This window comes from Thalia democratica, chromosome 3 (genome assembly GCF_965202585.1).
Source record: "Thalia democratica chromosome 3, ktThaDemo2.hap1.1, whole genome shotgun sequence".
In the NCBI taxonomy this organism is placed as follows: domain Eukaryota; kingdom Metazoa; phylum Chordata; class Thaliacea; order Salpida; family Salpidae; genus Thalia; species Thalia democratica.
The window spans coordinates 83734052-83750453 of NC_139167.1; the positions used below are offsets into that span (position 1 = coordinate 83734052).

General features: G+C 25.0%; 1 protein-coding gene across 1 annotated transcript; it reads right to left on the reverse strand.

The window, feature by feature from the left end:
* Window positions 1-12612: 12612 nt before the first annotated feature.
* Window positions 12613-14981, reverse strand: LOC145832635 (uncharacterized). The gene is made up of 2 exons (XM_082939935.1): window positions 14093-14981; window positions 12613-12641 (listed from the first exon to the last, which is right to left on the reverse strand). The coding sequence occupies exons 1-2, from the start codon at window positions 14979-14981 to the stop codon at window positions 12613-12615; spliced, it is 918 nt and encodes a 305-aa protein (XP_082796061.1).
* Window positions 14982-16402: the final 1421 nt, after the last annotated feature.

Below are 16402 nucleotides of genomic sequence, written 5' to 3' on the forward strand. Positions count from 1 at the left end.
AAAATCTAAATCAATAAATAAACGATTTAAAACATTTAAGAAAATCATGAAAAACACCAAAAACTTTTTCATACTTCAATAGCGTTTTTTATTAGCTAAATGTTTAAGATAATTTCATCGAAAAAATGTTATGGTCTATTGTTACTAAAATATGCTTGATTTTTTAGTTTTTGATAATAATATTTAAAATTTTATTCAGAAAAAACTTTTTTAAATACATAGCAAGTATAAAACACTCTTTAAAGCTTTTTGTGACAGTTAAATACGCATATCTCTACTTTTCGTAAGAAACTTACAGTAGAACAGAACATAAAATTAAGAATGTTTATCTTCTTAAAAACAAAATATTTTAACTAACAAAGTAAAAAGCGCAATAAATAATCAGTGTAAATTAATCATACATTAAGCTAAATACTATTAACGAAAAAAAAAAGGATAAACTAAGTAAACAAAAACACTTTGTAATCAAATTCTGTTTGTATGCACAATTTTGGTTTCTTTAAAAATATAGAGATAGCCTCCAACTTTACGAGAATAAAAACACTCTTACAATGATGTTATCTTTTAAATTTAAATATCTTAAATTCCTAGCAAAATTTCTTTTATTTATTAAATGTTTTATTACATTTTTTCTTGAATTTTTACACATTTAATATTTTGTTGACAAATAATCACTGTTTTAGTTTATAAGTTGATAAAAATATAATTAATAAATTGAATAATACAACTATTGTTTAAGGTTAATTTTCTGATTTTGTTTATATGCAGTTTCTATTAATTAACTAATTACGCATACATAGTACAACTGTCAACATGTTTCTGAAATAACATTTCTGTATTAAATTTTAAATACAAATTTGAAATAAAAGTTTTTAATAAAATAATCAAGCTTTGATACAAAAAGAAATTATTTTACATAAACAGGTGGAAAAAAAAAGTAAATGATTATTAAGTTATAGTTTTCCTAAGAATGTAAGATACTTGTCAAATTCAAAAACATATACTAGTTTAACAAGTTTAGAAATGTATAACTTTTAAAGTTTCAACATTGTCCGGACTAAAAACAATACTGATGAAAATTAAAGTTATTTATAAATAATAAATTAAAACTAATGTTTGTTGCTTACGTTTTGTTTGTCAATATAACATAAAATAATGAATATACGAATTGTAAACATAGTTTATATATAGCATTTTATAAATCAATATGAAAAATTTATAAAAAGGTTTAATTCTTTCTTTTGAAAATGAATCAGGCTGAAAGAAAAATTAAAATATTAATAACAATGTTAAACCTCAACGTTGAAGTTTAATGCAAAAATATAGCACGTTAGTGTTTTGGTTTAGAAAATAAGAAATAACCAAACGTATAAAAAGTTGTTTATGCTTTGGGAAATGATAATAAGCATATTTTAAAACTGCGTTAGTTTTTTAACTTTAAGTTAAAATTAAAGTTTATTGTAAACTAGCTAACGTCATCATACATGATAAAAAGTTATAAATAATAGTTTGAGGAAAGAAGTCATTAATTGGATTTTTAATGAGTAAAATTAAATGTACAGCGTTTGTAGATTTTTATTTTGTTAAATCATTTATTTATAAATTTCAAGAAAAAAAGCTTTAAAATAATTTATATGTTAACTTCTAAACTTGATATATTGCAAACTTAAAGTAATGAACAAAATCATCGTCAAAAAATTAAACTACATTTTTAAAAACGATAAACTCGAAAATACTTTTGAAACCTGTTAGACTAGAAGATTTATAATAAAGCTTGACCTTTTTTTAATGTTTTTTTTTTGTAACTAATGAAACAAGTTTATATACAAACTAAATAATTAAAACACCAACATTTTTGATACAAGCAACTTTCAAACTCAAAGTATACTATATTAGCTAAGCAGATACTATTAAAAAACTACAATTCTAAAATCAAGTTAGTCAACTTTTATCAAGACTCGTTGTAACCAGATTTTAATGAGTTAACTTATTAAGTGTATAGCGTTACCATCAGCTTAAAATTCTTGCAAATTAAATGGGAAATTATATATATCTTCTTACGTTTATATAAAAAAAAATAGTTTTAATGCCTGTGTTAAAAATTCTCCAGACAATATACAAAATTTTGAGTAAACTTTAATTGATTGTGTATAAAGTAATCTCCATAAACTCAAAAACACTACTTAAAAAAAAAAAAAAAAGTTTGATTCAGTTTAAGCGTTTTAAATACAACAAAGGTATAAATTTCTTAAATGGTTTATAATATTTTATATGTCGAAACAAAGGATTTTAAAGGTTTTCTTTTACCTAATCAAATCATTCTAAAGTTATGCTCTATTTTAACAATCTATATAAATCTTAATTAACTGTTTTAAAGTTAACAGTAACGATTCCTCAAGTCTCGTACAATTACTTTGAAATTAAATAACGGGCTTTGAAATAAAACTTGTTTTTTTTTGTTGTTTTATAGAAAAACCGAGTCGCAAAAGAATTTATCTATTAATGAGCTTCTTTTTTCATTTAATCTAGAGTAAGATATGAAAGTCTTTATAAATTGGTTTCAGCTAAACTTACACTTGTAAATGAAAAATCCAAATAAACAGTATTAGTATAAGCAATGACAATAATTTACTAGGAAAATTGTTTTGAAATTAAATCAGTTTTCAAAATAGGCTTAATAATATTAAAGAAAAAAATTCCACTAACTTAACAGAAGCTTTTATTTTATTCACTTTGCTTAGTTTAGTAATATATTTTTTTTACTTAACAAAAGTTTAAAAACAAAATTAACCAAAAGTTTCAAAACTTAAAACTCGATTAGTTTTTCGCAGCATGTTAAATAGTAATACTTTGGGACACGTTTAAAATCCACACGCGATAAAAATCAACCTAGTCAAGTTAGAGAACCGCTTACCGACCGAGGGTACGAATTAGGGGTTTGAGTGATAGTGAAAAATAAACAAAAATTAAAAAAAAAAATCGAAAACATATAAAATAAATTAGTAAATAAAGAAAAAGTAAAAATAAATTAAGTTGATTTTGAACATGGGTGGATTTTGATAGTATACCAACATTTTTTAGGTACACACTTTTTAGGTAGGCACTTAGTATAAAACTTTGGCTAATAACTAAATACTCTCAATGAAAGTTTTTACATAAATTGATATTTTTAAGGTAGGCTTTTCTGTTCAAAGTTTCTTTATTTTATCGTAAACACAATAACTTTTAGTTTTCGAAGAATAAATTTAATAAAATAAAATCAAAAATTCAAAATATTAATAATCAATTTTATTTTATATGGTTTATTTATAGGTTTTTTTACTTATTTAAAAAAATAATTCATTAGTTTTAATTATCAAAAATTTAAAGTACTAAATGATGATACAAAAAAAATATATCGCTGAACAAACTTGTACTTAAAGTTTTTGAAAGTTGTTATAATTTATTACTAGAAAGTTCAAAAGTTTTTTTATTTTCATGACGTTCCCACAAACAAAAGTTTAAAGACAGATTTTATATACAAAAAGATTTCTATTACGTTACAAAGAGCTAACTGAATTTAAAACCGTTAAACAAACGGTAAAAGTTAGATAGTTTTATTAATTTGAATTAATATAGTCTTTTTTATTTAAAAGTTGTGTTTTTGTAGACATAAGATTTCAACTATGTTTTTTTGAAAAATTTTGTTTAGATCTAAAATTTAATTTAAAAGTGATACATATATCTCTATGAGTCGCAGGCTAATGTACTTTAATTGTAATTTTTGTTGGTGATTTACTTCATTTAAACTATATATGTTGAAAAAGGTAGTTATATTAAAGTACGTCTAATAATTCTATTAGTCTATTGATCACAGTCTACTATTGTATATATATATATACATAGTTATTAATTTCTTCAAGCCTTTTAAAAACGTGCATTAGCTAAATACAATTTTGCTATTTTAACAATTAAGTAAGGGGAAATCAAGACAAACAAAAACTTTAAAATGTGGTTAACAGTTAACACTAAAAGAATAACTGATAAGATATATAAAAATAAAAAAAGTTTTAATTACAAGTTTTAATGATAACCAAATTGTAACTTTTAAAAATATTTAAAGCTTCTAATAATACATTAAAAAACTTAGCTTTTTTTAAATTTATCCCATCAACGAGATTGATTTTTAATTTCATATTTATAATATTAAACTAGCAAATCTTCTATGAAAGAAAGTTTATTATGATTATCAACTAATACGTTTTAAGCACAAGTTAAAAATATAATTAGTTTAGGCTCACATATATCAAATTGTAAATTTAACAACATTTATTTAATTTAATACGTTTTTAACAGTTAGTTAAAAAAAAACACTTTGTAAATAATTTGTCTTTTGTTATATAATCAAAAAAAGCTTTTTATTAAACTTTTTTATTCTTTAATTTAAGAACTGACAAAAAGAAAAAGCTAGGTGATAGTTGTATTAATTGACAAATTTAAATAAAAAAACTTGGTAAAGACAGTTTATGAAAGCAATATAACAAAAACTAAAATACCTAGTGTGTTTAGTTGTAAGAATAATAATTTTTGTTACCGCCTCATTTCCTTATTACACATAAAGTTATTATTTAAAGTCACAATTAGTAATATATTATTTAGTTTTAATAAAGCAGTTAAGCTGTTTTACGTAGCTTACAAATAAAACAAGTAAAATAGGTAAATATTCAATAAGTATTAATTTGTATGTTGAATGCTGACATCATTAACTTACTTACTAGTATTAACTTCAAGCAGATTTTTTTAAACTTATTGTCAGTTTAAACACGTTTGAATTTGAAGCCGTTGAAAACGCAGTATATTTATGTAATTTAGTAAAAAAAAATAATTAAATTATAATTAGCTTAAAGCGGTAAAGCTACAAGCATTTTAAAGTACAACATGTTTAAAAATTTGTTTACGAAAATTTAGTTAAATATAAAACTAAATTTATACTATAAAGCAAAAAAACTAAATTAAATTTTTTGAAGTCTGTTTTGTTATATTTTAAATGTTTATTTTTAGACATACGATATTCTTTGTTAAGCAGAAGTTAAATAGATGTTAACACCAAATTAAATCATCAGTTTTAAGTTTAAGCACTCAATTAACCACTATGGTAGATAGTTAAGTAAGTATAATAATGTAACACATTTTTATATAAATTGAAACCTACATAAAACAAAAAACATGTTTGTGTATAGTTTTGTTCTTACTTAATAGTAAAGTCTAGAAAAAAAAAAAATACGAACTAATTTCCTTTAATTTCTAAGCGTAGTTTTTTAAAAATAATAGAAGTTTACTTTTTAATCTATTGAAATATTACAAAGTAATTACATTTCTATAATTAAGTGTGTTTAAAACGTTTTCAACTTCAAGTTTTTTTTAGATGTTGTGATTGAACTATCCTTAAATGATTCATTTTTCGTGGTTACTTTAGCTAAGTCAGAAACTCTACCACAAATATCAGCATTATAAAATATTACTTATATTTAATAAAAATTTTGAAATTTTTAAGTAACCAGCAACTATTTTTAGACCGTTGAAAACGCGGTAAATTAATTGATGTTAGTTATTACTTATTTTAGAAAACTGATCAACACAAATAAAAACTGATATTTTATTAAGTATATAAAGAAGCTACAATAAAACGATTTTCCTTGCTACTATTTAATCAATGATAATGAGTCTAAATGTTTAGCATAATGTACTTTTGTAAAACATGTTTTTATAAATTTTTGAATATTATATAGTTATTAAAATTTATAGTTATTTGATTCATAATTTAACTCATTTCAAAGCATACTTTAAATTTTGGTTAACATGTTTGTTATATATCTTTAAACGATTTGTCTTTCTTTTAGGACTAGTTACTATGCAATAATAAAAACTTAAAAATCCACCAGATGTATCTTGTTTACATATGCTTAGCTACTGAGACTTGTGATGAAAATTTGTTTCATAAAATCTAGTTTAAAATTTAATAGTTTTAAAACTCACTCATAAATTCTGATTTTCCGTACTAACGAAAGTAATACGCTTTTTTATGTTGCATTATTATTTTATGTGTATTCTAATTTTTTGTTTATTTATTTTAGTTAACCTAGAATAATTAACATGATTTAACTATTTTTTGTTTAAAAATTAGAGTTTTAATAGCGTTTGTTTGTTTGTTTTTTTAGTGTAATTAATTTACATGCCAAGTTAAATTTTCTTAAATATGAACTGAAATTGTTTACAGTTGTCCTAGCTATGACGTATTCTAAACATAAGATTTTTTCAGATAAAATCCTAATAAAAATTGAGATGGTAAAAACAAAAGTGGAAGAAAAGATTTTAAAGAAGAGAGTCAAAATCATTAAGAACTGTTTGGAATTTGATTTATTTAAATTCAGTGCCCCCGGCTACTCAAGAAAGCAATACTTTAAGCTTAAATTTAAAAGTTTTTGTCGAAAATGTTAAGCTATTAATTTTGGAACCATGTGACTAATACTTTAAAATAATAATAATTACTAAGTTTTATTTTGGGTTGAGGTTTTTTTTTTAAAAACGACAATTTTAGCAACTAAAAACTGTTATAAATACTTTTAAAAAATCAATGCTAGTTTTGTGAAACTATATTTTAGAATTTTACTGCAAGTTTTAAAACGATAATACAGCATAATTAAATGCTTAGCTGTTATATCAAAACTTAAAATTTTACTCAAATGTAAGACATCGATAAATGAACCGAATTACTATTTTAACTTACTGTGAGAAAGCTTTTTTTGAGGGTTTGTTAAGTAACTACGTATACTTTTTTTTTGTCGTAAAAAACTATTTTTACTAAATAGATTATTTAAATTTAAAGTACAATATTAAAAAGCCTTTTAAACTGATTTACAGCAAAATTATTTAGAAACTTAGCGATCTCACTACAAACACTTTAAATGAATGCTTTAATGTACTCGAACTAATAGTGAGATAGTAGATACATATTAAAAATTACTAAAACTTTTAAACGCTGTAATATTTAACAGTTCATTACTGTTAACTTAATAAAATTTGTTTGATAACTGAGCAATCTTACCACAAGCAATAATATTAAAATTTCGAAAACATTACATACTTGTATTGTAGTTGCTTTGATTTGTGTAATCTGAAGCCGTTAACTACGATAACATTTGATAATTAGGTTTATTTATTTAATATGTTTTTACATTTTGATCATTTTTTGAGATATTAAAATAAGGTATTCAAACAATAAATTGTTTATATTAATATTAACAACTCATTAGTAGTATAAAATTTCAAAATTAATACTATCTAAAATAAGACTCGGTTACAGTTTTTTTTAAATTTTGCTTATTTATTTTATTACTGTAAACATTTCATATAGTGTTTTATTTCAGAATATTTTTTTAGGACAATCATGTATGCAAAGTAAATTGACGAAAAGCGTGATAAAAGAGCTTATGTGACTGTTGTTTTTTTTTTTAATACCAATTTTACGCTTTTAATGTTTATAGTTTACTTGATGTTATAAACTGACGGTTTAAATTATTTTTCAATGTTGTTCTATTTTTAGAAGAAATAAGTTTTAAATAAAATAACTTTATGTTTTGAACGACAGTTATTTCTAAATATATATTTTTGTAGTCAGATACTTTATTTACTTTTTACATATATAAGTCTAAAAGTCAATTTATTTATTAAAAATACTTTTTCCCAAGTAAAACATTTATTTTAAAGCATATTACTATTCAAAATTAAAAACAAACTTAAGAATTTGACTTTTTCTCAAAATTTTCATATTAACCAGTTTTTTTTTTCATTTCAAATTATAATGTTAAATCAGCACGTTTTCTATGAAAGAGGGTTGATTTTAATTTTTAATTAATACGTTTTAAACACAAGATGAAAAATAAAATTAATACAAGCTCAAATATATCAACTTGTAAATTTAAAAACAATTGTTTATTTTGATGCGTTTTCAACAGTTAATTTAAAATAACAATAGAAAGCAAACACTTTGTAAAGAATTTATCTTTTGTTGTATATTTAAAAACTTTTTTTAAAACCTTAATTAAACTTTTTTGTCCTAAACAACTTCATTTTAAGAACTGACGAATGGAAAAAGCTAATTGATAATTGTATTCATTGACGATTTTAAATAAGAAAACTTAGTGAAAACAGTTTATGAAAATAATACAACAAAAACTAAAATACCTAGTGTGTTTAGTTGTAAGAATAATAATTTCTGTTACCGCCTCATTTCCTTATTACACATAAAGTTATTATTTAAAGTCACAATTATTAAAAGGTTATTTAGTTTTTAAAAAGCAGTTGAGCTGTTTTACCTAGCTTGTAAATTAAACAAGTAAATATTGGCAAAGATTATATAAAAATTAATTTATATTTTTAATGCTGACGTCATTAAATTACTCACTGGTATTAATAATAAGCAGATTTTATTTATATAAAACTATTTGTCAAAAGTGTTTCATTTAAAACCTATTTGAATTCGAAGCCTTTCAAAACGCAGTATTTATGTAAAAAACTAGTCTAATTTGAAGTTACCTTAAAACTAAAATCATTATTAAGTACAACAGATTTAAACGATTGTTTACAAAAATTTATTTCATTATACAACTAAAATTATACTATATATTATACTAAATTAAATAGCCATTCTTGTTTTGAGTGTGTTCTGTCATTTTTTAAATGTTTATTTTTAAACATGCGATTTTTAGTGTTAACTAAATAAATATATCTTTCTTTGTTGAGTTTATTTACAAACTAATTAAAAGAATGATAAAATCTTTACAAGAAAATATAATGAAAGCTAGGTAAATACTTATACATCTCCCCCCAGATTTTATCACCAAGGAGATGAAACGACACATCTAGCTAACAAAACAAATTATTTACAAAATTGCAAACTTAAATACCGTTTTCTGTGCTAACATCAACGAAACAACACTCAAAACGAACGTAAATCACTAAAATGTTACAATAAACATAGTCAAAATTTGTACAAAAACATTAATTTTAACAACAGTTTAAACAGGTTTGTATGTACCGCTTTCGGCATCATAAATCTTTCTCCGGGTTCTTACACGACCGGAACGACGCAGTTCATTTTCTGGAAATACTCCATCGTCATTTAAATTTCTTTCAAATACCCTAGATTTATCATTAGGGTCCAAACGAGACAATACACCATTTTTCTGATTTGTAGAGGATTGGCTTTCATCAGTGCAATTTGAGTCCCCAGGTGAAAGGAAGGTAGCTGGTTTTGCTTTGAAAATTTTGTCAAAGTTATCTCCAGCTTTGAAACGTATTCCTTTATGGGAGCGCACACAATCAAAACTTTCCATGGAATCTTTTCTCTCATAGTTGCCAGAAAAAACCAACTTCTGCGTTGGTATGTTTGCTTTTCTAAGATAAGGGATACTATTTTGAGATTTGCAAACAGGAGGGTTAAATTTTCTTAAAAACTTTCGATTTCGTACAGTTAAGCGACCTGATCCATCAATCTTGACAACATACTGATGATAGTCTTTTAGCTCTACTATTACACCACTTTTCCCCCACTTGTTAGGGAAGTTACCTGCTTGATTCTGTATCATGACATGATCACCGCAATTCAATGGTGGCAACAATCTTGTGTGCTCACTTAAATTCTCGAGAGACTTAACATAACGAGACCTAAGAGCTTCTTCCTTTTTACTCCATGCGTTACGCCAAATGTTTAAGATCTGCGGGTTATTGTAAGCCATGATACTCTTCCTGAGGTAAGGCAAGGAGTCCTTTAAATTTCTTCCAAGAAGGATCTGTGCAGGTGATAGTTTGCATCCTGGATCAGGCGTGTTTCTCTGCGTAAGTAAAGCTTGTACCATTTTGTCATTATTTAGTTCACCATTTGAACCAACATTCTCCATTAACAATCGCTTAGAAGCCTTTACTGCTAATTCCGCCCTACCGTTTGACACTGGATGATATGCAGATGACATACGATGGTGTATACCCCATCGTTTCAGAAAATCTTTGGTAACTTTTGCAGAAAACTCTGGACCTCCATCAGAAGATATTTCAACTGGAACACCAAAAGTCACAAAAATACGACGCAAAGCTTTACACAGCCCTTTTGAACCAGAATCATTTGTACCCAATTTGATTCTTTGTTGTTCTGAAATTTGTGTATATGATCCACCAACTAGAAGTGCATTCGTCTCATCTGCACAATTGTTGTCACCATGATAAACTTTTTTCGTGGATTTAATCCAGCATTGCTTACATGTATTACACTCAATATGCTTGTAATTTTTCCTGCTCCAAATAAATTTTGTAGATGTTTTACTACATATATTACAAGTTATTTTACCACTTGGTCGTTTTGTAATTTTCCTAAAGGATTTGTACGAGGAAACTGAGGCAGTAACAGCAGGTTGTGTCATTGCATCTCGTGCCATCTCTTTTGCCTCAATAAAACTAATTGTCTCATTGACATCTTTCTCGTCTAAACTACCCCATCCTAACACCTCTTTGCGTATATCCTCATCAGCTAAACCGGTTACCATGACATCTTTAAGGATAATGTCTGTGAAATCTATCATTTGGTTACAGCCATCCTTTGGGCATTTACATGAGTACGAGCATGTACTAGCTTTTCCCTTTAAACGGGCAGCAAATGATCTCGTGTTTTCAGTCAAATCCTGTCTTGTACTAAGAAAGTCTGATCGTCGTACAACAACTGAAACAGGAATAACTGCAAGCTGCTTGATCATCCTTAAAAGCTCTTGCCCACTTAAATTTACTACATCATTATGTCCCTTCAAAATAGCATCGCCTAGATCTTCCTCACAGCACTGGTACAGTTGACGATGCTTTTCTACTTCTGTCATTTCCATACTATCTTTAAAAATAGTCCACTTCTGCAAAAATATGTTCCAACCCTCTTCATTGCAGTCTCTCCCTATTCGAGGACGGTCCATTTTTGGAGGCTTTGGTTTTGAAGAATTTGCATTAATGTGAACGTTGTTGTGAATGATAAGTAAAGAAGCAGCTACAGAAGCATCAACGTCTGGTGTTTCATATCTGCAACACTCAAGAGGGCATTTAATCACAGGCATTGTAGATTCAATATTGAATAAGATTCTATCATAAATAAATATATCTTTCTTTGTTGAGTTTATTTACAAACTAATTAAAAGAATGATAAAATATGTACAAGAAAATATAATGAAAGCCTGGTAAATACTTATACATTAACCAGTAGTTGAACAAATGTTAACGCCGAATAAATTCATCAGTTATAATTTTAAGCACTCAATTAAACGTAGTATGATAGATAGTTAACCAAGCTCAATAGTGTAACAGTGTTTTGTTTAAATTTAAACGTACATAAATCAGAAAATATGTTTGAGTATAGTTTTTTTATCACTTAATAGTAAAGCCTTTAAAGTAAAAAAAAATACGAACGAACTTGCTTTAAATTTAAACGTAGTTTTTCTGAAACTCTAAAAATTTACTTTTTTAATTTATAAAACCTTGTAAAGTAATGAAATTTCTTATAAATAAGTATGTTTAAAACGCTTTTAACTTCAACTTATTTATTATATGTTGTGTTTGAAATACCCTTAAACGATTCATTTTTTGTGAATTAAGTTCTACTTTAACTAAGTCAGAAACTGTAACACAAATATCAGCATTAAAAAAACATTATTTATATTAAATAAGATTTTAGAAATGTAATTACTGATGAGGAACTATTTTAAAACCGTTGAAAACGCGGTAAATTAAATAATTTTAGTTGTTACTTATTTAAGAAAACTAATCAACACAAACAAAAACTAATATTTTATTAATCATAAAAGGAAGCTTCAATAAAAAGATTTTCCATAGTAATATATAAACAATGATAATAATTCAATCTATTTAGCATACTGTACTTTTGTAAAACATGTTTTTATAAACTTATAACTTTTGTACACATAAATATTAAAGTTTATAGTCACTTAATTCTTAATTTAACTCATTTAAGAGCATACTTTAATTTTTGGTTAACTTGTTTGTTATATATCTTAAAACAATTTGTCTTTCTCTTTGGACTACTTAATATGCTATAATAAAAACTAATGCTTAAAAATTCACTATATACAGCTTCTGAATATATGTTTTGTAACGGAGATGTTTATGATTTTTTTTTTCGTTTATAAAACCTAAGTTAAATTAAATAATTCTAAAACTCACTCAAAAATTCTGATTTCAAAAGAAATTATTACAGTTTTTTATGTTGCATTATTGGTTTATTTATGTTTTAATTTTTTATACATCTGTTTTAGTTTATCTAGAATAACTAAAATGATTAAACTTTATTTTATTTTAAAATTTGTGTTTTAAAAGCGTATTTATGATTTTTATTAGTGTGATTAATTTACATGCCCTTACTTAACAATTCAAGTTAAATTCTTCTAAGTATGAACTGAAACAGTTTATAGTTGTCCAGCTATAAAGTATTCTAAACATAAGATTGTTTCATTTCCTGTTTCATAAGATTGTTTCATAATCCTAATAAAGATTTTGATGGTAAATACAAAAGTAGAAAAAATATATTTAAAGAAGGGAGTCAAAACCGTTAAGAACTGTTTGATTCGTTTTAATTTAGTGAATTCTCGAAAATAATATTTTCAGTTGAAAATGAACTTTTTTTCCGAAAATGTTAGATTATTAATTTTTAAATCATGTGACTTGTAATTTAATATAATACTACTTACTAAGCTTTATGTGGGTTAACGTTTTTTTCATTAAACAACGATTTTAGCAACTAAAAACTGTTATAAATAGTTTTAAGAAACAATGCTAGTCTAAACTTTGTTTAATATTATCGCAAACTTACCACAAATATTAGTGTTAAAGTTTCGAAAACATTACATACCTGAACTGTAGTTGCTTTGATTTGTAGTAATTTAAAGCCGTTAGCTGCGGTATTATTCGTTAACTAAGATTTATTTAATCAGTATTTTAATACGTTTTGATATTTTTTCTGATATATAAAAAATAAGGTATTTAAACAATAACTAATTATATTATAATGATATTAATTTTTACAACTAATTAGTAGTAAATAAGTTTTGAAATTATTACTATCGAAAATAAGACTCGGTTATAATTTTTAAAATTTTGATTATTTGTTTTATTACTATAAACATATCATATAGTGTTTTGTATCTAGATATTTATTTAGCAAAATCATGTATGCAAATAAAATTGATTAAAAACGTAATTAAAGAGCTTATGTGACTGTTGTTTTTTTTTTAAGTTTACGCTTTTATAACACTTAATGTAAACTATAAACTGACGGCTTTAATTATTTTTCACAGCTGTTCTATTTTTACAAGAAATAAGTTTTAATCAAAGTAGCCTTATGTTTTGAACTACATTGTAACGGCAATTAATTCTAGATATATTTCTTTTTTGTAATTAGATACTTTCTATACATGTTAAAGTACTCTTTACAACTAATTCAATAAAAACTTTTTTTTTCAACTAAAATATTATGTACAGAAATCTAAGACAAAATTCATTCAAAAACATCTTTATTAAAGCAACAAACAAGTAAAATCGATTTCGGCTAACGCTTTTCAATTACTTTAGTTAGCAACTAATTTTAAGATTAAATTTTGAGTATATAAATAGTTAGAGGTTACATCAGAAAAATCAATTAACACTAATTAGCATAATTGAGCAAAATTAATTAGACATTCACTATTCATAAATGCATATATAAAAACAGTTTATCAGTAATTTAACTAAGATAAACAACATTAAAAATAAAAATAAAATAAAAATAAGCGACAAAATTCAAATAAAATCTATAACAACTTATAAAGATTAGATTTATAAATGTATTGTTGCTTACACAATTTAGGTTTACATGTTTTTATAAATAGAGATTCTAAAACACTAAGGTGATAATCGTTACGAGCTTTACTTAAAATTGAAAAGTTACTATCACTATAGTTCTTTGCGCAATCTGAATTGTTTAATAAGTGTTCAGCTATCGCTGATGATCTATTAGATGGTTTTTTTAAACCAGTGTCCATCCATCTTCTGAGGGAATTAAAAACATGTTGGTCCCTTCTAATATGGAATCTTTGAGACGTTCTGCCAATATACTCACTGTCACAGTGGCACTTGTACATATAAATAATTTTGCTTTTTTCCTGATCGGCAGTACGGTCTTTGCAAATTCCATTTAAGGGCTTTCTTGTAGCATGACTGATTCTTAGTTGTACAGAGTTAAAAGTGGAGTTTACAGTGTATTTTACAGTCTTTTCTAGAGCAGTTGCTACTTTACCGAGATATGGCAATCTCAAATATACAGGGCATTTTCTAGGACCAAATTTAACCGGTTTTTCAAATTTTGAGATTGTATTGTTAATTGTCTTTCTGACTATATGCGATGGATAACCAAGAGCTTCAAAAATATTTTTTATTTTATCTAATTCCTCTTCAAACAACTTTTTCGAGCAAATCTTGTGTGCTCTGAATACCAAACAAGAGATTAAACCGAGTTTTTGAGATAAAGGGCAGAATGACTGAAATGGAATATATTGACCAGCAAATGTAGGTTTTCTGTACACAGTGGTAAGCAACTCGGAAGATGTACGCAACAGATGTACATCCAAGAAAGGTAAGCAATTGTCTTTTTCTTTTTCAATGGTAAATTTTAAATTTGGGTGTAAATTCGAAATTTTGCTAAATAATTCATCAATGTTATATTCATCATTGTAAGACACAAAAATGTCGTCAACATACCTAATATAGTTTATTGGTTTTTGATACTTGGAAAAGAGCAATGTTTCAAAGTATCCCACAAAAATGTTGGCTAAAATAGGGCCAAGTGGACTACCCATCGCTACTCCATCTATCTGTTTATAAATATAAGAATTAAATCTGAATTCAACATTTTTTACTGCCATGTTTAACATACTAAGACAAACATCTTTTGGAATAGAAGGAGCTGTAAGACCAGAATTGTAAAGTTCATTTAGACATATATTTATAGTTTCATCCACTGGGACATTAGTAAAGAGGCTTTTTATGTCAAAAGAACACATGTTACTTGGTAAAAAATCATTTTTTCTTATGACTTCAACGAATGAGAAAGAATCTTTTATACAGAAAGTGGAATACTTACTGGAAACTGGTTCGAGGATTTTGATTAGAAGCTTTGAAATTTTATATTGTGCAGAACTACAACTTTTGAAGCAATTTTTCACCCAAGAGATCATCAGAAATTCTGAAAAAAGTTATGCCAAGTATGTGACATTAGGCTTAAGTTAAGTTAAAACGGTAACTAATGTATGAAATGAATAAATACATACCTAATAGTAAATTTGCTGAGGTATTCACCTTTACTACAAATATTATAATTGTATATATATATAACGTGTTTTTTATTATTAAGACTACTTATCAATAACTAAATAATGCTAAAAATAAGGTGTATATAAACATATATGTGAATATCTTATTTTTTAATAATCGTGCTTAGAAACAAATCCGTTTATTAATTTTGCCTTGATAAAGTTTCAAAATATATAAACATTATATTTTACTTTTAGAAAGATAAAATGGTGATGACGTAAAAAAAATCATGACATGTAAACATGTTTAAAAAATGTACTTGATATTGTAGTATTTAAGACTACTAAAATTGTTTCAAACCATAATATAAAATTAAACGCTTACTTAATATCTATACTCTTTGTTTGATAATAGGTTACTAAACTTTTAAATTCTAAGTAAAGCGATTTCTTCATAGAAAAAAAATATTAACTAAACGATTACTAAAAAAATATTTAGCTTTAGTCTTCCATGGTAAAGTTTAATTTTAAAATATTAAAGGGCAGTGTACTTTAAATAACTTAAAATAAATTTAAGATTTAAAGCTTTGACATTTCACTTAATTGCGACACTAGTTTTTAATTAATTATTAAGAATGTTGGAAAAAAAAATGAGTTAAAAGGTTTTTATAAAATTACAATTAAAATGTGTTTAAAATTTAAAAGATACGAAATATATAAAAAAACTCTTTATTAGTCTAAGAAGCTATAAGTAAAATAATTGAAATGGAAAAGTTGTTAAGGAAAACGAAATATATATATTTTGTTTAAAAATCGCAAGTAAACCAAAAACATGCAAACTTAAATATTCAGTGATTTAAGGAACTTTATAACAAGTACTAGCCTGAAACCTATGCTTATGTATTACTAATTTATAAATTATTTTAAACTAAATATTAGTGGTTAAGTTTTGTAACTAATTGCGGAAAACTAATTATATGAACGAAGTACATGTATCGTTAGAACGTTTATCAATATTTCTTTTAGTAATGGAT